This window comes from Numenius arquata, chromosome 4 (assembly GCF_964106895.1).
Source record: "Numenius arquata chromosome 4, bNumArq3.hap1.1, whole genome shotgun sequence".
Lineage (NCBI taxonomy): Eukaryota > Metazoa > Chordata > Aves > Charadriiformes > Scolopacidae > Numenius > Numenius arquata.
The window spans coordinates 38,076,529-38,097,825 of record NC_133579.1 but is presented as its reverse complement, the minus strand read 5'-3'; the positions used below and the strand labels follow the sequence as shown (position 1 = coordinate 38,097,825).

Below are 21,297 nucleotides of genomic sequence, written 5' to 3'. Positions count from 1 at the left end.
AAGAAATCTGACCGCCAGAAGTTTGCTCCATATTGAAGGGATGAGACACAATGCAAGCTTTGCCAGCTCTACCAAGAGTCTGTGGTAGATCCTAGTTATCAAGGAAACAATACGGCATCTTTTATTTTTCTGTTAAATTGCTAGTGTTAACTGTTGCCGACGCAAGTCGTCTTCCGCTCTCCATAACGACTAACACCCGGGCACCACCTAACAACTAGTTCCAACAGCGGGCGGGTGACAGCCTGGGGCCTTTCCCCACCAGCCATGGGGCTTTGCCCACCAACCTGGGGGCTTGTCCCACCAGCCGAGGAGCTTTCCCCGCCAGCCCAGGGGCTCTCCTCCCATCCCGACGCCATCCCTCCACCCGGGCCAGGGCTGGCCTTCCATCAGCCGCACTGCACAGCAGGGTTGTCCCCAGTCCAGCCAGGAGAGACCTGGAGAGAAATTAAAAATAGAAACGAGGCAAAAATTTTGGCAGGCGGGTCCTGCTCCGGCAGTAGTGCCTGGCGTCCCTTTGAAGGGATCCTTCCAACTGCAGAGCCATTTCCTATGGCAAATTGGCACCTCTGATGAATTTTTTTTTAACTGCTATAGATTTCTGTTGCAAATCTGGCACTTCTGATGATTGGTAGCGCCCCTGATATCCCACGTGGAGTGCTGTTGCCCCCCCCCCCCATCATTTGACAGGCCTGAAGATTCCCGTCTTCCCTGCCCTGAGCCCTGCCTGTGAGCAGGAGACCGGGGCGAGAAAGTACCAAACCTTCTGCGCACAACAAATGAAGCTTTCCGGGCTGAGAAAAACTGCTAAATTAGAATAGTCAGCAGATGACAAGAAAAAAAAATATCAGACACCTGTGCCTTTCCACTTCATTCTTTTAAAGGGCGCAACCATTTTTCTCTGGTTTGGAAAAATGTGATTTTAAGAACTCTGCTGTATGGAGGCGGAGCAGGCTCCTCCTTTTGCACTCAGATGTTTTACTCTTACATATAGCAACAAATATATAGTACTTATTCCTATAGGTACTGAATAGTTGGCACAAATCAGACGTGCACTATTGTGGTACCCCCTCCCGCACCAAAACCATTTATTGTTACATTTCTGTACAAAATACATCCCTATTTAACGCATCACTATTCATGCAATCAGGTTGTATTGTAATTACAGATAAAATGTAGTGCTTATCAAAGGACATTCAGAGGCTGCTGCCCAGACAGATAACATGCCTTTAACAAGAACTTGACGATGTTCAGATTAACTAAAACCAGACACCTAATGGCAGCCAAACCGAAGAGAGCTGGGGGATGTAATGGCTGGTCGCTAGCTGTTGGAACTAGTTTTTAACTGCATTTTCTGTTTGTCCATCCACCTCCTTTTTAATTTCTGTTGCATAACTCAGTAATGCAATATTTCCTCACCACCTCCAAATCCAGAATCCCATTTGCCCGCCATGTTCATCCACTTTGCACTCCTTGGACACAAAGCTTTAACAATTGAACTGTATTCAGTGCATTTTAATATAAACTAAAAACACAATGCAAATGCAATACTTTTTAAAAACATGGTATTTCGAAGTGTGTTATTATTATTGTATAGGGCTAAGTACTATCTCAGTATTTTGTGTCATTTCTGTATTCTGTGGGCTTCTCTTCACCTTAGCACCTTTGCACTAAGTTTTGTCGCTGTAACCATTTGTAGAACTGCCATTGTTACAGTTTGCACTTACCCAAATGGGGGTTTTGGTTGGTTTTGTTGTTTGGTTTTTTATTTTGTTGTTTTGGGCTTTTTTTCTTTTTTTCTTTTTTTTTTTGGTTTGTATATAACGAAGGAAAAACTGGAAATAATGTCAAGGTACCTCAGCTATTTAACAGCTCTAGAAAACCGCTGTAAAATTGTTCTGGACTACTGTAACTGTTTCAACAACTGAAATTTTAAAAACAAAAAACAAAAACACAAACCACCAACCTCTGTGTGAGAAAACTTGCCTGCATTGAAATGCTGTTCTGTGCTGGTTGTACTCAAGTGTTACTTTTAATAGTGAGAAGATTTTTTTTTTCTTTTTTTCGCCTTTTTTTTTTCCCCCTTTTATTTTCCTCGTTTTTGTTCCTACATTTTAGGCTCTCTTCAGAAGTTACTGGCCTGGGGGCTCTGTAATGTATCTCATCATGCCCTAGTGCATTAGCCACCAGACAGGACTTTTCCAAAGCCCCATGAGACAATGCTTTCTATGGACTAATCTACAGAGGAGTTTCTGCCATTTCTAACTTTCTTATTATTCTGAGACATCAAAAGAAAATACTTCCTTTACTCTTTAAGCAACTGTGCTTCCTAACTCTTGTGTTGCTTTCATTACTGTTCCAGTTTTAACACTGTTGTGGCTCATAACATAACGCAAAGAAAAGTTATTTTCGGGGGTTAATTTTCATTGATGTTCATGCTTTGGCTAATCTGTATAAAAGCATGGGCCGTTAGTGTTCTAAACCACTGTATTCAGCTAGAGACTCAACAGTAAATCAAATGAGACGTTTTTATAAATAAATTTTTTTCCTGATATAAAAAAAAAAAAAAAAAGACGTGGTAGCTTTGTGCATACAACTGTTGTGTTGTTTAAACTTTGTTCTTTGTAACCAAGTTGCTAATTTGTCATTTGAGAAACACTATTTTATGGATTGTCAAACTGAGGTCATAGACAAATTGCTTGTTTTCATTAATGATTAAAGGTTTCATATCATCACGCTTAAGGTCCCAGTGCTCATTGGGAAAGAGTGTAACAACCGTGCTATACTGGCAATGTTAGAAAGTACGTTAGCTCATTGTCAGGGATGATGAGTCTTTTCATGATCAACTGGAGCCAGATTGTGTAATTAGTAGAGTAAGCACTATTTCTGCAGAACCTTATTTGGTTTTTAACAAAGTTGCTCTTGGAGAACTTCTCACACTGCATAGAAAAGGCAGAATTTGGCTTCTTGCTAAAAGAAGCTACTGGTTTCTATCTCTCATGTTTTCGCATACTGATTTTTAAGATCAGATACTGGGGAGAGAAAAACAACCCAGGAACAAACTTGGGCACTGAGTATATTACTGCTAAGACCTTTCATATTTTCCCATTCCCAGCAGCACTGTTCAGTGACCAGGCTTCTAGACAGCACCTTTCACCCTGCCAGGAAAGCAGCCCAGTGGCTGGGAGGAGCATGACGAGTTCCATTAAAAAAGGGAGAATGGAGAGTTGGTCCAGGGAAGTGTCTCACCCTGCCCTGTCTGCTTGAGCCGTTCAGCTCCTCCTCTGGATCTCCCAAAGCACCGCAGCCACAGCCTCGAGTTCCCTCCTCACACCAAGAGTGTGAAAGGAAGGGGCTGGCCCGGAGCTCTAGCTGCAATCAGCGCTCCTGGATGCGCTCTGGTCATGTCTCCTCTTAGGGCACTGGCAATACCATCACATTTACTCACAAACCTTGTGAGAAAGCAGAGGTTTTGGCAGCGCAAGGGAGTAGCATCCTTGGTGACGTGAGACTAATTCTACAACCTCCATCTCTATTCTATTAAGGTCTATGCTTGTCACCCGGTATTTAGCTTGGGGTCCCAGGTCCCCAGCTGAGTACTTGTGGGGCATACTGCTGTTATTTTCCATGGACTGTAGGGCACAGAGAGCTACCACGTGTCTGGGTCTTGAATCTGAGTCTGGAACTATTGTATGACCAAGACGGAAACCTGTAGCAGTCAACAGCTTTTTCAGTACAGATGCAGCCACAGAGCAACTCCTGACAATAAAGGCTGCCAAGGAAGATTACAGAATGCCTCGTTGTGTCCCAGCAGCCAGTGTTGAATTAGCTATTGCAACCCTTAGGTTAGAAGAACTATAGGCTGTAGTACTAACCTTGACAAAATTCTGTGCTATTATTACTTAAAATTTATTTATATTACTTAAAACACATTTAACTGCTTACTCTTGAAAGGAGAGCTGAAGCTGATTTCACAGCAGAGACCTCCATACTCTTCATTTCCTCAACAGCAAAAGCTATTTCTCTGGCTAGCCTGGATAGTGTAAATTAAAACCAAAAAAAAGAGAACATTATTGCAGCTCAGCACTAAGTAGGTCAAGGCTTTGCTCTCCCGGTAAAGCTTCCAGGCAAAGGGCAGCAGCCGCTCTGTCATATATAGCATCTTCAGCATAAATAATTCCCATGTGCTTTGCAGAATTGACTAGAAAAGACTGAGATTTAAACAAGCTAGTGCAGGGGCATGTTTGTGTGTGGAATGAGAAGAGGTAAAATATAGACACATGGACAAAGGAAGGAAAAAAATGTCTTTTGAGAGAGCTTTTGCAAAAATACAGGCAGAAGTGTGATAAAATCTAGGATAAATGAGGACTCACATTAATTATTTTTTTGGGAAGTATTTCTGAATGGCAAGAAAATGTTCCTGGATAGCTTTAACATACAAAACAGGCAAACAAAACACAAGAAGGCACATCGGGGGGGGAAGTAAAAAATAATATTACCCAAGATAGAAAACTAAACCAGTCATGCCCAAAGGTAGATAAGAGGCAGCACGCACTTGATATGAAAAGGTCACTGCCCTCCCAACTGTGAGTTTTCAAATGAAAGATAACGCAAGTCCTGCAGCTTTCATATCATCATATTGGTATCAGAGTTCTGGCAAAGATCTCAAATGAATTCAAGCAGCTCTGTTGTGTTTTTCTAGTGGGAAAAAAAAAAAAACAAACAACCTTAGAACATGTGAATGCTGGATGGAATAGTCAACCAGAAAGAAAACAAACAAAGTTAGAGGTATTCAGCCACATAAGACATTGCTAATTTGCAGAATGCTTTCTGTTCTCAGATGTAGCCAGAAGGCATCTATGGGTCCCCAAAAGTGCCAGTCAAGGCTCCTAGAAAGCTACCAGCGTAAATGTCACTGGTGCCCATGAATGTAGGCACCTGGGAAGTGCCTCAGCCTCAGCGAGCTGCATGGGCAAGGTGTTTCTGTGAGGTTTCACAAGGCAGTCTAAAAGCATGCCCTGAACCTTCCTTCCCCACCCAAACTGGGAAGAAATGGAAGCATCCCTCATTTTTTTTCAACTATCCAACAGCATGAGAACAAGAGTGCTTCTCTGGGACGGGGGAGATCCAAATCCAGTTTCTTCCATAGTTTCCATCTCAGCTGAATGTATTTCGGTGCTAGTTACGTACTTAGAACAGGAGGCGAGTGTCGTGGTTATCAGACAAGTCAGACGTGCTCACTAATTCAGGCACTTGACAGCGACACAGCTTCTACAGGAAAGACTGCAATTGTCAGGCTGCTCAGCTGCATCAGAGGAACTGTAGGTTCAAAGGACAGCATAGAGAGGAAGGATTTAAACTCGGATCTCTTACATCCTCCCCAAGTGCTGTAACCACCAATTACACAAGGTGTTAGTCCCTCAACTGTATTTTTGGCAGCAAGACCTGGTTTAGCTCTCTGCACAAGGGAATTGCTGGTATTTCTTTTTCCAGCTGACAGGCCAGGATAGTTCTAAGGGAAGCGAGGAACAGAAGAGTAAGTGAAGGCAGATACTGAAAAACTGCTTCACACCAGAAAGCTTCCGTCTCTTGGCCTGAGCCTCGGTTTCCAGGGATACACATACATCCTGCTTTTTCTTGCCACCAAAGTGTACTTACTCCTTGGTTCCAGGACGGAACGCAGTAATGCTGATGATTACATCAGCCTCTGCATCAATGCATGTGTCCTGCCACTCTAGAGACTGGCATACGTCTCAAGAGACTAACTGAAATGAAAGAGAAGTGTCAAATTCATCTGATGTTACCTAAGAAAAGGGGATTTCTGAAACATTCTATGTTCACACTATGGTTTCTAATGACAGGTACAGCATGATTCCTGTTGGTTTGATGTCTGATTTCCTAGAGCAAGCTTTCTTGATTATAAGAAAAAAGAAAGTATTTTTAAGTGCTGAAAATATTTGAGTAATACGACTTTTCTCTTTAGAGCTATTTCTAGCTCCATGTTTGTAAGATGATAAAATGCAGATAATTTAATTACAGTGGCATGTCATTGCAAATTTGTCTCTCCTCAAATTGAATTTATTGGTGGGGAGCCTGATCAAAGCTAATATTAATGTTTTTAACCAGTATTCGTGATTCTAAGCAAATTTTAAAATTACATGCTTCAGTGCAGGAATGACAGTCATGTTAGCAATGAGAACGTTGTTTTCTTTGTTGATGTTGGTTTGGTTGGTTTTGCGCAATCACTGTCAGACTCCTCTGTATCAAATACAGCCCTTTTTGCACTTCGGAGTCATGACACAGCAGCTTATTTCTCCCATGGCGGGAGAGAAATTCGCACGCAGATCACCATTTGTGATTGATTGCACGTGCCAGACCATTTCAAACACACACACAGGTGCACGTTTTTGGCCCTGGAAGTCACTCACGAGCTTCAAAACCACTGAGCTGGGGAATCACAACTCTTTTTGAGTAGCACGGAATTCCACGGGTCTTACATTTGGGCAATACTCTCTATTATTATACCAATAAATAAGGAATACAGATGCTAAGTCTTCCCTCTTAATTCTGATTCTTCAGTTTTCTGGAGGTCTTGTAGATCAGAGAATTAAAAGAGTCTTCTCAATTCCGCTGCGCTAGAGGTTACAACTTTGTGTTTAATAGTGGCTATGGACAGAACTCATTATTACGACTACTTTCATCTTTATTGTTTAAAAAAAACAATTCAAGAAAGTTAAGAAGTCAGAAATTAAGGAAGTGTGTATTTTTAAAAAAACAATTATTTGCTCTGGTTAATCACCTGGCTGAACTGCTCTTCAGAAGTTCGTAAAATTATTTTCTAAAACTGAGGACAGACTTAAAATATAAATTACTTATGCCTATGTTTTTCTAAGACACAGGAGCTCATTACCTTAATAAATTAGCTTGACTATTCAGTAAGGTTGGGATAATTCCCTTTTCTCCCTTGCAGCCATGCTACTTTGCTAAAAAAAGCAGTATGTTTTCTTGCTTTCTTGACACAACAGCATGTGTACACCCATGGTCACGGAGGACACAGCTAGCAAAGTCACTCCTGGCTTCTGCGCAAAGCTCTTGGAAAGCTTTATTTCAAACAGTGAAGAAACGTAGTGTCGTACACAACAGGCTGTATAAAACACTATTTGTGGATCTATGAGATTTCTGCAAGGGAAAAAGCACCAACTCTTAAACAAGCATGAACTAAGAGGGACCACTGCTGCTGGTTACTTCCTCAGCAGCACAGACACCCCCAGGCTGGTCCATCGCTTTTACTCCTTCAACAGAAGTTACGCAGGGATAATGGATAGAGTGAGGAGTGATCTGGTGTTTGTTCCTGCCATCTATACCCAATAATAATTAAAACAATGGGCTGCACTGGCTTGGATTTGAATGTACAAACTCCCTCCACTGAAACTAAACTCACAGAAAGAAAAATTACTTCTTAAACAGCAGAGAAAATTCTTTTGCAATGCAACACCCAGTTCTAGAGACTGAAAACTGCCTCGAGCTTCTTACTGCTAGGTCTCCCTCAAGAGGAGGGCAACTGAGCTAAAATGGCTGAACTGTTTTACTGCTCAGCTCCTTTCCTATTTATCTGCAGTTGAAACCATGATTTGCAGTCATGTACAAAATCAAAGTAAAAAGTTACACTTCCGTTTTGTACATTTATCTGTAAGTTACAAACTCAGAGATTAACATTTTTATACTGACGTTCAGTGTGACCTGACTTGGGTCACATCTGCTTCTGTGACATTAAGTGAAATGCAGAGAGTGGCTCTAAAGCTCAGTGTTAACAAGCTAGTATGCTTTGGTGAGTCAGGTCCGTGAAAAGGAAAAATAAGTAGACCAATTAGAAACTTAGCTCTTCTAGAGTAACATTGGGGGTGTGTGTCTTTTGTTTTATTTCGAAACAAAACTGTCCATCTGTTAAATACTGTGTCACCCTCTCAGCTGAAAGTTCTCTTTATAGTGAAAAATGGAACTAGAGATCTTCCACTGCAGCATGACAGGAACCTTATACATTGATGTTCAAATGTTTCACGCTATAGAAGGAAATTTTATTTCAGTTTTGGCCCAACTAAGTTTTCTCCAACTTGGCGAAACATCCATTACTTGTTTCAGTACTCTCTGAATGTTTCTGTATTGACACAGATGTTGCTATCTCAACAACAGTTCTAATTCATGTAAGGCTGCAGTGCTGTGACAGACATTTTAGCAGTAACAGCTACTTATGCTTATTAAATTAACCAAAAAGCGACTGTAAGCCAGCATACGTGAGCAGGAATAAAAAGATGCACCACACTGCTAAGGACCATTGACTGAACTTTGACAGAGCTGAATCCAAGGATCATGGAAACCAGGAGTGGTATAAAAGCATCTCACAATAAGGAATGGGCTCCCACCATATCAAATCTTTCTTCCAAAACAGGCAAATCAAACATCTAGCTTTAGTTTTGCTCTTTATTGCTTGGTCAATAGCCACCTTTGAGGCAAGTATCTAGAATGCTCTTGTAAGAACAAAGCTTGTTTTCTCCCTTTAAAACCTCACCAACTTGTTTTAGAACTCAAATTGTTAAAAAGAAGGAAAGTGTTAAGCTGTTCCTTCACAACTTTACTATTTGCAAAAAATAAACCACACATTTCTCCTATTTTTTCAAAAGTCCTCAGCAAATTTGAAATGTTTTAAGATTTGCAGAGTTAAAAAATAAGCTTCAGTTAAAAAAAAAAAAAAGCTCCAGCTTACCAAAGCTCAAGGTAGTTCTGCTTTCCACGTCCCAGTCTTGTCAAGGTTCAAGTTTGTTGGTACCTGATTTTAGTTCATCTGTGTTTATCAGAACAGAAATCAATTTCAGATGCTTCCTGTGCCTAAGATAGTATCTTAAGAAAATTTCCAGTATTTACAGATAGATAAATTATTTTACCTCATCAGTTTCCAGTGCAGTACCTCTCTCTCTGGCATTTTGTCACCCTTTCATTTAGCTATGCCTCTATGTAACCACCGTGTTTTCATCCCTCTGGTTCAAGAGATGTGGGGTACACTACGCAAAAAAGAAAAGCATTCAGCACTGCCTATGGCTTATCACAGAGCATAAACCGTGGAGAAGCTGTAGCTCAACATTTCTGATCTTGGTCCTTACATACACAAAGAAACTGTAACAGATCCTGAAAAAAATGTACTTATTTTATTGGGAGCCAGGGCAATGGATAGAAGAGCACTTATAAATTTTAAGGTAACATAAATGCATAATTATTTTCCTTTTCCTAACCCCCCCAATCTGGGAAAACTCCATATGCTATCACTTTTGCAAGACCTTTATTTTTATACACCATGACCCAAGTCTCAAAATTACCAGATATACCTAATGCTTCCAAACTGTAGAGAGTATTCAGTGACTTATTAATCTCATTAAAATACCTCTGGTAGGAAACTAATAATTTTAATAGGAAAGGTACATTCAGTATCGTAAAACATTTGCAATATACAGTTTTTACAAGTAATACACCATTGTAGATCTACAAAGATTCTTTTTTTAATACATGTGGCTCTTTACCATCTCATGATGCTCTTTAAATAAATATTTAACAAAAGCGTTTCACTTCTAACAATGGAAGTAACATCACAGGTAAAGAGAGTATCAACCACGTTGCAGAAATGCTACAACAAGGTCCCTTTCACCCGCCAGTCTTGAGACAGCAAATCCTGCAATTCTTCTTCATCTTCGCTACCAATATCCTCGTCCTCTTTCTCTCGTGCTGCTCTTAATCTCATGGCTTCTTTTAACTTCTCCTTCATCAGATCCTGGCGGTTACGCAAAAGCTCAACACGGCGATAACATTCACTGTTGAAAAGTAAACCACCTATTAACACTTTCCACATTAATTGGATTTTCTACAGTGCTGGATTTTGCTTCTCCAACTTTGGATTAAAAAAAAGCTCCAATATGCTAGTGCACCTTCTCTGTTTTAATCAAGTGGAAACAGACCAGCAGAGTGGTGTGGTAAATTCTCTAGCAACAAGATATAATAATAACAACTGCAATACCACCACAAACCAATATCCACTTCCACACAAGAAGAGACACTATTCTTTGCTTCACTTACAGTTTTCATATATGGTAGAAATGTGAGATATCAACTGGCTATCAATTTTTATAACTTAGTGGTGGCATCTCTGAAAATAAAAAAGCAGCGCAAGTGTTCAGATCCTTTACCTGCTTACTGTGTGCTATAACAGAACTTTTTAAGTAAACAGTCGACAAGTTTCAGTTTTCCATTTACTTAAAAAGTTCTGTCTTTAAAATATATTTTATAACATGCTATTTTAACAGGGTATTTTGTTGAAAATGCAAAGTAGTATCAGCCCAATTTAAATACATCTTTGCTGCTTTCATTCCCTTTTGCTAGGAAGAATCAACAAGGAAAGATTACTATCTGGATCCTGTTTCCCCTTGCACATCTGCAATATGATTACTTACAGGCAGTCACAGCTGAAGACTTGAAGGCTTGGGAAAACATGAATGTCACTGGAATTAATTTAATTTTTAATTTCATTTGAAATGGCTTGCATTTAAATGCACTCAGAAGACAAAGCTACAAAAACCATCTTTAAAAATCCATTTGGAACTTTTATTTTGGGGAAAAATAATTACGGTAACAAACTTGAAATTCTCTACAAATTTCCGAATTTAGTTCTATGTACTGTAGCATCCTAAGCTACTGGTAAAAATGAATGCTCAAGGATAGCCAGGTTTAGCTCAAGCCCTCTCCAGAATTACACAAACATTGTTAGAAGACACTCCTGCACTACCAAACTCGGTTTGAACCCAACGCCGTTGTTACTATATGCTCATTATCTGTAGCATGTAAAACTGGCCAGATGGCTTAAGTGTTGCTTTAATTTTTAGTGTCTTCTTTTTATTGCAAGGTTCATTAAAATTGGAATTCATCTTTTCCTTTTCAATTGGTAACATTGCCATAATAATTGTTAATCAATGTGTTAAGCTACACGATAATGGTAACAATCTGTTCCAGTAAGCTGTATTTCAGGTTACTTAGAGTTTAAACTAATGCTTATCCAATCGCTACACCTACCACTTCAGCAAAACAAAACAAAAACCCTACTTCATGCAATGAAGGGCATCATTCAACGAAACCTTTAAGTAAACTTTTATTAGAAACAAGGAGAGTTAGTCACAGAACAGGGCATTTTCAGTACAGCAAATGGATGGCCAAAATACAAATCTCATTATCCAAATTTTAACAGCTATGCAGCTTATCAGACCTTGTTTTTTAAAAATGTTCACATAAATTCTACATGAATCAGAACTCAATTTAAGACGTGACAGGGACAGTTTGTTCAAAGAATTTGCCTTCTATTGCTTTATTTTGCCCATGCCTGCTGCCTGTATTTTTAGTGATTTTAATGCCTTCTCTCTTTGCAAATGATTACACAACTTTGCACCAAAAGTCATGTTTTTATTAGGTATCATCCTGCAATTTGAGGGAGTTTGGCTTTCTCCTTCAAATATTTAGGCAATCAATGAAAGGTAGTATCACAGAAAATTATAAAGTTAAAAATGTTTTTATCACTCTAGTCAAATAGCGATCCATTACTGCTGGAGAACAGAAAGTTTAAGGAAAAATTGATCTACTTACATCTGCTCGTCAATTTCTCCAATCTGACGATCTAGTCGTCCCTCCTCATCCTCTTCTGCCACTATCGCTTCTGAAATCTAAACCAGAAAAGCGCTAAGAAAATTCACCTTCATCCTGAATTCCACTGTTGTTCCTTTTTGATGTCTGTGTCTTCCCTTCCTCCCCCCTACCTCAAGTCAGTGTCAATCTCCTAAGCGTATACTCCCACCTTCACAAAAGACTCTGGAGGCAGATACAGAAAAAACTGATCTGGTTTAATTTGAAATGGAAGTGTTTTTTTTTTCTTAAAGCTAAAAGTTAAAAGTAGTTTGGCTGCTTTGGGGTTAACCTTTTGAATTTTTCAATACACTACTATTTGAAACTGAGCATAAAAGAAACTACGCGCATCCAAAGTCTGAGGCTGAAATAGGAGCTATATCCCGATGCTTGGGACCTCATTACACAAGCTTATTGAAAGTATTGGTTAAATATTCACGCTAGATCCCGAAGTGTTTCTAACCTGTTATTTTTTTCAGCATATACTTTCTCAAATCTGAATGTCTGGGAGATGCTATGCAATCAATGGTCCACGCATAACTGAGAAGATTCCTTCTAACCTGAAGAATTATCTGAATGGCTAATGCTAGCAAAATGTATCCACCACTGCTTTTGTATGAACATTCGCTCTGTTTATAGCGCTGACCACTTTAAAATGAGCAATGATAAATTCTTTTGCACCGCTTCTCTTAGCAGTCGACGTATGAGCAATTATTAACAATTAAAATTAAAAAACTAGCAAATACTCTAGAGGAAGACTGAGAACACCAGGTATCTTTAGCGACAGTTTTATATTGTACAAAAGGGCAGATAAAAACCTGTTCCGGGAAGACTTTCCAAGCAATGCTAAACAGTAAAAATGGAAGTACAGAAAAATTGTGGCCAACTTATGTCTCTCACACACCAGATCTTTTGTCACTTTCCCAAATTTTGAGATTCCTTTCCAGTACATTTAAATTAACCATAAAACCCAGGTTACCTACACTTTATAGATTCTTTTTGAAAAAGACAAACGGGTGATGTTTTGTTCAGTTTTTTTCAAGGTTAAAACATGAATATGCCTCACCTGAAGAAGAGCCCACAATTATGTCCTGTTTGGATACAGGACACTGATCTGAGGTATATGCTACCTTATGTAAACACAATTTAACTAAATATATATTGATGACTGGATCCTGATCAAGCATTTCTTCAACTTATTTTCTGTTAAGTGGAAAATATAAGGAACCCTTTGCTCATTTATAAAGTGCATTTAACCACACACTGCATTGCAACAAACAGCTGACAAATGCAGATGTCAGTCATTCTGCAGAGCTGCATGAAACTGTTGTTTTCCTTATTGTGTATAGTATTTAGAATCAATAAAAATAGATTCCATTACTTACTGTGTTGACCTGTCGCATTGCCTTTTGAAATTCATCCCATTCTTTGTCCATCTGATCCTTTGGAGCATCAACTTTTCGCACCTAAGGTACATGAAAAAACAGGCTTAGTAAATTCATGTCTAGTAACTATTTTGTAAAACAGCTGGAGAAATAAGATAAATTATGCTGTGTTCTCAGAAAACTCTGGTCAACATATTTCAGTGTAAGTGATGTATATGAGTAAGAGATTACAACTACACAATGGTTTTGGAGGAAAAATTGGACTCTACTCCTGGATTAAAACAACACCTTTGACTGTATCATTAAATAATTGACTAAGAATGGATGGTGTGGAATGTTTGGATTAAAAAAGTGACTAAGTCTGTTAATTTGATGGTCTGTAATTTCACTATGTCAGCTGATAACTTTTAAATTCTTCTGTAAGCTGCCTGTTCAATCATATATAGTAGCTATCTCACAAGCCAAGAAGCAGTGAATTATTTGCCTTCGGCATAACATAAAATATCAAGTGATTCAGTCACTAGTCTGACTGGTGTTAGATATTTCAAATCTAGTCTAATTTTGTCGGCTAACAGAACAAATAGTACAGCTACGTACCAATTTTAACGACGTGCAAAGCTTATTCTTCTGTGGTAGACTGCATTAATTACTAAGACAAGACTGAAAAAGTAGTAGCTGTAAGAACATGTTTAAGATCTACAATTAAGGTAATCAAAACCAGATTGTGCTTTTAATACAAGCAAATAAACAAGATAATCTAACTGTGTAACCAAAACTTCCACAATTCAAGACTGGAAGAAGATATGGCATGTAACATATGTTAGATGACAGATTATGCCTGGCTCTGGACTGGGTGGAAATTATGTAGGTAGGAAAACTACGCAATTTGAATAGAATAATTCATGACACCATCTTTTTGCATTAGTTTTATTTTTCCTTTATTCATTCCTCTCTTTTGGTAACACATCAGTCATTATCATGGTAAAGACAACAGTTTGGTACCTTTTGTTCCTGAATGATTATACAAAATCCAGTAGTAAGAATTAAGTTTATAGACTATATTAGAAGCTTCCAAGCAAACTACGTACTGGGAAGTAATAGTCATCATTTCATTTTTCTGTTCTGTGATTATTTCTATCATATGTGTATGTACTGTGTTATTATGCATTGTGGTTGTCTTTTGTAATTCATAATTATTTGTATTTCTTACAATAAATTTAAACACTAAAGATATTATTTTTCCTTGAAATATTTATCTAATTCCTGATGTAAAAAACCCAACATTTTTCAAGCCCACAATCTCCCGTCCAAATGCTCACTGTTAATTCTGAAAATAAGTATTTTGTGTATGACTCCAACACAGAATCACTGCAGCCATCTCACTATAAGCGATGTCACAAACATTTTCCTCCCCCTACATATTAACTAAACTTAGAAAGGGCTCATTAAAAAGAAGAGCACCTGTAAGCAATTCAAGGAAGAGCTTACTGGAACATTTATCCACTTGTAAATTTTATCAACTGAGGTGACAACCAGAACAAAGATAACTAACCAGTGTCCTCACAAATACAAGCAGATTCTCCTTTGCCTGCTAGGCATTCCTGCTTTGTCCACGCTTCTCAACTCATGGTGAAACTAAGTATTTGAAAAATTTAACACTTTTTATGAAAAAAAACCAAAAAACTGTGTGGCTTTTTCAGCTATGTATTTCAATATTCAAAATGTCATTATTCAAAACTATTCACATATGCCAACATGTGGGCATGAGTGGTGCCAAAATAATCTTGCCAGAGCAAATAAGAGACGCCTAAACTTGTAATTGGGACAAGGGGACTAACTGAACACAAAGCAGCACTATTTGGAAGATCTCCAAATCAGAAGTCTTGGCTCAACCTCACAATCCAAATGAAATACAGCAGCAGCCTTCCACAGTGTGAACAATAGGGAAATATACTCAAAGAGAATAAAAAAGACTTTGAGCCTACAATACTACCATTTCAATAATGAAAACAGGAAAGCCATCAAATCTGTGGTAAATTTAAAAAAAAAAAGTTCATATTCCAAGTATCAGTGTTTATTTTGGGTCATCATTTGGTACTATGTGAAGGAAGTATGAATTATTTTGATCAAAATTCCAAGATTTTTAGTTGTGGGGTTTCTTGAGAAACACTTTGAATGTCCACATTTCTTTTCTGAGCATCAAAAAAACCCAGAGTGGTAAAAGACAAGAGGGCTGAAGACCAAGTTCACCATTGTAGTATGCCAGAATCATTCTAACAGGGTGTATAGTATCAGTCACGTAGTAACTCCTAACACTTTTCAACAGAATCTCTCAAAGGACATTAGAGAACTATTTTTATATCCTCAATTCCAAAGTAGAATTGATGTACAAATTAGATTAAATGCTTTTCCTGGGATGATGAAATAAATAACAGGTGGATTGTCCAAATCTCAGTCCAGCATTTTAACCAACAAATAACATTTCTTAGGTTTTCTTAAAGAGCCACAAAGGAACCATAATCAAAAATACATTGAGCCACGATTTAATAAGCCTGCCTGCCTGCTTCTGTCCCTTTTCGTGTCTTCTAATTAATAGAGAACGAAAAAGTTCATTCATTTCCTTAAGTTCTGGTATGACTAATTACCTGAAAAAGCATCCTTACTACTCAGAAAATCATTACAACTGGCAGAATAAATCCAGCAGCATAAAGAGAGCAGATCACTTACTTTTGCATCCACTTCAGGATCATCAAAGAAGCCTTCTGGCAAAGCTTCAGCAGTGTTTTCTTTCCTGAAATGTTTGATTACCATTATCCCGAGTTAACACTTTACAACCTGCTTTATTGTAGAGTTTAAAATAGTCAAGAATAAAATTCATAACCTTTTATAAAAGGATCTAGAAATGAAACAAGTTTTTTTTATTCCCCAAGTTTTAACTGGAACCATCAAAACTTGTTTCTTTAGTTTGCTCTTATCTAACTTCCAAGGAACTGCACAGATAGGTTTAAACCTGGCTGTCAAAACAAGAGCTCGGGCTTCTTAAACTGTTCTTTCCAGTGTGCCAAGCACTCAAACATTTTAACAGGACAGTCTCTACTTTTGAAAGCCTAATCCACTGTCTAAAAAAGTGCCGAAGTGAGCTGAACCATTACTATAGAACAAGCAAATGGTTTTCTTTAAACAGTGAAAAGCAGTGGTTGACAACAAGCTTCAACAGTATCCTGCATAAAAATTTGCAAATAGAGATGTCTAAGAGACACTGTATGGCATTGCTCCATCTCTTATCCTGCCCCCAGGGTGTGAAATACCTGTCTGAAGTAATGCTAGAGGCTGACATATATACAAGCTATTCTGAATACAAGTTAAAAATTTGACAGATTTCTAAGTGATCGCAATCTGTACTTCTTGGGAGGATAATGTTTACTTACAATTCCCAAATTTATCAACGTGCGACTGCTTACCTTTCCACTATCTTCTCTTGTATCTCTGCTTTCTGTATGGATCCTGAATGGGAAACTATAGGAGCAGCTGTAGTTTTGCTGTCAAAGAAGTCTGTAAGAAAAGACAGAAGCCTATGAGCAAGAACAACTGTTCAAGCTTCTTTATAAAATTCTGACTAGACAGGAATTTCAATTAATACCTTACTGAACCAAGGGAAGAACAGCCAGACATTATTTCACTTGACAGCCTCAAACAATTAGAACATAAAAATCAATAAGCATGCTGAGAAAACATCACACAATAACAAACTATTAAAGAATCTCCTTTCTCTGCTTCCACTTCTCCATACACCCTAAACAGCTAATAGCAATAATTAGAAAAATAAATGAAACTCCTTCCATCATCAGTTAAAACACAGCTTCTCCCTACTGAATCACTTCCTATTTCAATCAGCATTACCTGCAGGCAGAGAATTAGCTATTACTTCTTGAGTTGGAGGTGGAATTTCAGGTTTATGCGTAACAGAGGATTTGTTTGATTCATCTTGTTCCTCCTCTTCATCGTCGTCATCATCATCATCATAATTTCCTGACAATAAACTGGGACGTGGACCCTTTGAAAGCTGTTCGTTTGCACTATCTTGCACTGTTTCATCAAAAAAGTCTGCTGGTAGCCTAGTAAAGAACACACAATATAACTATCTCAAACTCCATAAAAATCATTTACATTCTGGCACCCAAAGCCCATTCAATCTGTGAGCAATAAGATCTTTTAGATGTTGTGCAATACCCTAAACTGCGCGGCTACCAGTGTCACCACTGTCTGAAGGCAGCACATACTCATTGCTTTCATTTGAAGTTACTCAGAAATGACCAGGTCAATTCTGAAATCACATTTCAGTTCCATTTTTGTATTTGAATATTCAAGATCAGAAACATTAATAAAAATATCCCATAACAAAGTGCATTTGGGGGAATGGCAGCTTAGGTAATTCTGTTTCCTCATTCAAAGTTATTTGGATCAGTTTATCTGCTGCGAACACATTACATAGAAAATTCATAGTTCAGCAGTCATACTAATGTCACATAAACCTCGGTAAACTTCATGTATTACACAACTGCTTATTTTGAGTACCTACTGCTGCTCAGAACTGCAGCTTAGAAGAGCCACGCATGCTCAGCAATGAGAACACCCAGATTTGCTTAGAATAGCTGCAGGCCTCCAAGCCAAACATTTTTCCACATTATATTTTAAATAATCATACCCACCAGTTTAATAATGAAGAAACTTCTCAACCATTAAGTTTACACACACATTCAAAATTTCTACAAGGTAAGTGCCTTCTAGTGTCAAGATAACAGCACATAACATCTATGCAAGATAATAATAATTTATCCTGTGAAGAAGCATCCTGTGAAGAAGAGATCTGCAGGCCTCGTGTGACATTTGCCAACCCCACAAAGATGTCCAAATACCACCACACATCTTTATAGCAGTAAGATGCTTAACCCAATCCCTTGAAGTCAAATACACTTCTGTATTTGTGAGAGTTCAACTGCAAGATGTGCATTTACATTAATGTTAAGTGACAAAAACATCTTTAAAAAGATCTGCTGATGACATTTGCTAGTAGCTTTTGTGAATAAATATGATTTCAAAGTACATTTAAATATACATTTAAAATTTGTCTTAATTTCAGACTACCATCTCTTCTGTAGTATGCTACCATTAGAGTATATGCCACAATTTAGGTATTTTCATTCTAGCAAACTGCATAATACCACCACATATTAATCCTTAAAAGTCTGATAACAACAGTAAAAGAATTCCTTTTTTGTCACAGACTCTCAAGTTAACACCATGATTTTTCTCATCTGCACTGAGGTGCCATGTTCAGGAATATACACCCACATTAGAAAATAAGCAGAAGCAGGGATCTGCTGATTCTCTGAATCTTTACCCTTGGCTAGGAAGGAGAGACGAGGAAGAACAGGGTGAGGATGCAGCAGTTGGTACAGTTACAAAAAATTCATATGTAATAAGATCTACTTACCCAGATGTAGACGTATGCGGCTTTTCATCTGTACCTGCATAACAGCCAAGAACCACTTCTTACAATACATGCTTTTAAAAGAAACATCCCTCAAACAGACTTCTACTACAGCAGCAAGTTCACAAATGCACACACACTTTCATATATTTCATATATTTACATGTTCAGTAGCATCAAGGGGGAAAAAAATAACTATCTTTCCTTTAGTGTGAACTTTCATGCATAGTTTGAAATAAACCAGTGGCTTGATCCCACTGAAAAGGAATAACACCACTTTAGGGCAAGTTTAACTTACACTTTTCTGGTTCTGTTTGGACCAAGCCCACAGCTCCATGGCCTAATTTAACCAAATAACCCAGAACAAAACTAGGTAAACTACCAGAAGTGCAGTTTTTTCCTGATCAGTGAACTCACAGAGAAAGAGCAAGACAGACTTTTTCCCTTTTCAGCAGCAACAGGATGACATTAACTCAACAGTCTTGTGCGTTCACACTCACTTCCACAGTGAAAAACAAAACAAAACAAAAACATTCAAGATATAAAATGGCTAGGTTCTGGCAAGTGCTCAATAAGTATTTTTCTCTCCTTACCTTTTACTCTTTTTAACTCTGCATTTTCTGTGTCAACAGTTTTTCTCTTGACAGGATGAGAGGATGTGCTAGGAGCTGAACCCGCTGCGGTCTGCTTTGTGCCTTTTAATTCTGCAACTCTCTGTAAAGAAGTCAAAATTCAGGAAGCTTTCCGAGCAGAAACTTCTAGATTGCAGCTTAAAACAGCACTTTTAGAACATTTTATTAAAGTGAGCTAGTATCTTTCTAGAACAAGATCACCGAAACAGACATTACGGATAGAGAAATCAAGACCAATGTTTCTGTCAGCCTCCTGACTGATGTGACATGGGGGCAAGAGGAACTGACACTTGCACAAGGGAGGTTGTACCAGTGAGAAAGGAAAGGCTAAGACCAGTGACATTTACAGCAGTAAAACACTGGAGCAAAGAGCAGGAAGGCTGGACTGATCCTAAGGTCCTGGAATATTGTTTCAAAATTAAAACACAGCACTAGTATAAAAGACATGCTACTGTGCCTTGCCACAATGATCTACTCAGCATACAGGCAATAAACTAGGAACCCCTCAGTTCTTTTGGTCTTTTTCTCAGCACTTGTAAAATTAAATACCATCTCTCAGTTTCCACTAAGCAGCCACAAAAGAATTTAAAAGGACAAAAAACCCCCCAGATTTAAGGTTGCATCCAAGTTACAAGCTCACTGAAACTATTTTACAAATTCTTTATCTTTACTGCTAAATTGTAAAGAAAAAAAGCATATTTTCTTAACCACATGTAAGTCGTCAGTTGACAACATACAGGTAACAAAGCAATCCCAAGGAGGGTTTCCAAGTCCAAGCTGCAGAAAAGCAACAGTTAAAAGCTGTCACTGATGTGGGAGCAGCTTTCCAGTATCTGAAGGGGGCCTACAAGAAAGCCAGAGAGGGACTTTTTACAAGGGCATGTAGTGATACTATGAGGGGTAACGGCTTCAAACTGGAAGAGGGTAGATTTAGATGAGATATCAGGAAGAAATTTTCCACTATGAGCGTGGTGAGACACTGGAACCCAGAGAAGTTTGGGATGCCCCATCCCTGGAGGTGTTAAGACCAGGCTGGATGGGGCTTTGAGCAACCTGGTCTAGTGGAAGGCATCCCTGCCCACGGCAGGGGGGTTGGAACTATATGATCTTTAAGTTCCCTTCCAACTCAAGCCATTCTATGATTCTATGATCTTAAGAGTATGTCCCTCGAAAGACAGAGGGCAAGTCTCTGAAGTGCTGGCATTTCAATAGGTACATCGGTTTTAAGAAAACAGAACAAGACAAAACAATCAGGCTTGGTTTCAGGGTACTGTCTCCTTGCAGATATCAGCTGTTATCGATTAGCATACACTTCAGAAAGCTGCAAGCCCTCCCATCCCCTCCATCCTTCCCCCTCCTCACCTGCTGCCCGGTTACCCCTGAACAACAGAAGCCCAGTGAGCGCCCAGCTGACACCCCCCACCCCCAGCCAGCGGGCGGGCAGCCAGGGCCCCCGCAGCGCCGGCACCAGCCCCCACCCCGCCTCCCCCTCCAGCCGGGGGGGGAAGGCGGCGGCGGCCGCTCACCTCACGGTGCTGCTTGCCCAGGACGTGGGTCTGCCACAGCAGCTCGCTCTTCACCGGCGCGTTGCACAGCGTGCAGCTCAGGTGTCCCAGGCTGTTGTACGTGGCGGCCGCCGTTAAGGGAAGCAGAGGGCTGGGGCGCGGACCCTCACCTCACCGCCCCGTCCACCAACCGCACCGCCCCCCCGCGCCAGGCCGGCCCCCTAGGCGAGGGCCTGGGACCCCCGCTGCCGAGGATATTTGGCGAAGGGCGAGTCGATCCGCTTCTTTCCCGCGTTCTGCCGCTGCTTCTCCCGCATGAGGCGCCGCAGCTCCTCCTGCCGCACCTGCTTCCGACCCGGGCCCAGCCCGGCCGCCGCCATCTTCTCCCGGCGAGCAGAGCGAGAGGGGCGGTGCCGCCGGCCAGAGCGAGGCTACGCCGGGTGGGCGGAGCTCAGCCCCGGGAGGGGCGGAACTTCGCCATGGGGGCGTGGTCATAAGGGGAGGCCCCGCCCCCGGCGGAGGGCAGCAGTAATAAAACCATCTCGGCAACAGGGCGGAATTAAATTCTCCGGCTTGAT

At 39.7% G+C, this 21,297-nt stretch overlaps 2 protein-coding genes across 4 annotated transcripts in view; one reads left to right on the top strand and one right to left on the bottom strand.

Annotated features, from left to right (window-relative positions):
* The window catches only part of LOC141463991 (poly(rC)-binding protein 3-like), a 149,173-nt gene extending 134,856 nt beyond the window's left edge, over positions 1 to 14,317 (top strand). For 2 of the 3 annotated variants that reach the window (XM_074146700.1, XM_074146702.1), the window contains one exon: positions 12,186 to 14,317. In XM_074146700.1, the coding sequence (XP_074002801.1) occupies positions 12,186 to 12,246 (61 nt within the window). In that variant the 3' untranslated portion in view covers positions 12,247 to 14,317. Of the gene's footprint in view, positions 1 to 2,115; positions 2,153 to 12,185 lie in introns of those variants that run through there. The other variant, XM_074146703.1, reaches the window with a different exon arrangement.
* ZNF830 (zinc finger protein 830) lies at positions 6,626 to 21,187 on the bottom strand. Its single transcript, XM_074146699.1, has 10 exons — positions 20,978 to 21,187; positions 20,741 to 20,840; positions 19,176 to 19,296; positions 18,586 to 18,619; positions 16,992 to 17,206; positions 16,553 to 16,643; positions 15,819 to 15,882; positions 13,092 to 13,172; positions 11,671 to 11,747; positions 6,626 to 9,854 (listed from the first exon to the last, which is right to left on the bottom strand). Exons 1-10 carry the CDS (start codon positions 21,097 to 21,099, stop codon positions 9,671 to 9,673), a joined length of 1,089 nt encoding a protein of 362 aa, XP_074002800.1. The 5' UTR covers positions 21,100 to 21,187; the 3' UTR covers positions 6,626 to 9,670.
* Between the last annotated feature and the right edge of the window lie 110 nt (positions 21,188 to 21,297).

Excerpts from the sequence above, each read along its gene's own strand:
- ZNF830 (XM_074146699.1), bottom strand. The coding sequence starts at position 21,099 with ATGGCGGCGGCCGGGCTGGGCCCGGGTCGGAAGCAGGTGCGGCAGGAG. Across the intron at positions 15,883-16,552 it reads CAAGAGAAGATAGTGGAAAG|GAAAGAAAACACTGCTGAAG; the intron begins GTAAGCAGTCGC and ends CAAACATTTCAG. Across the intron at positions 9,855-11,670 it reads GGAGAAATTGACGAGCAGAT|TGAATGTTATCGCCGTGTTG; the intron begins GTAAGTAGATCA and ends ACTTTTCAACAG.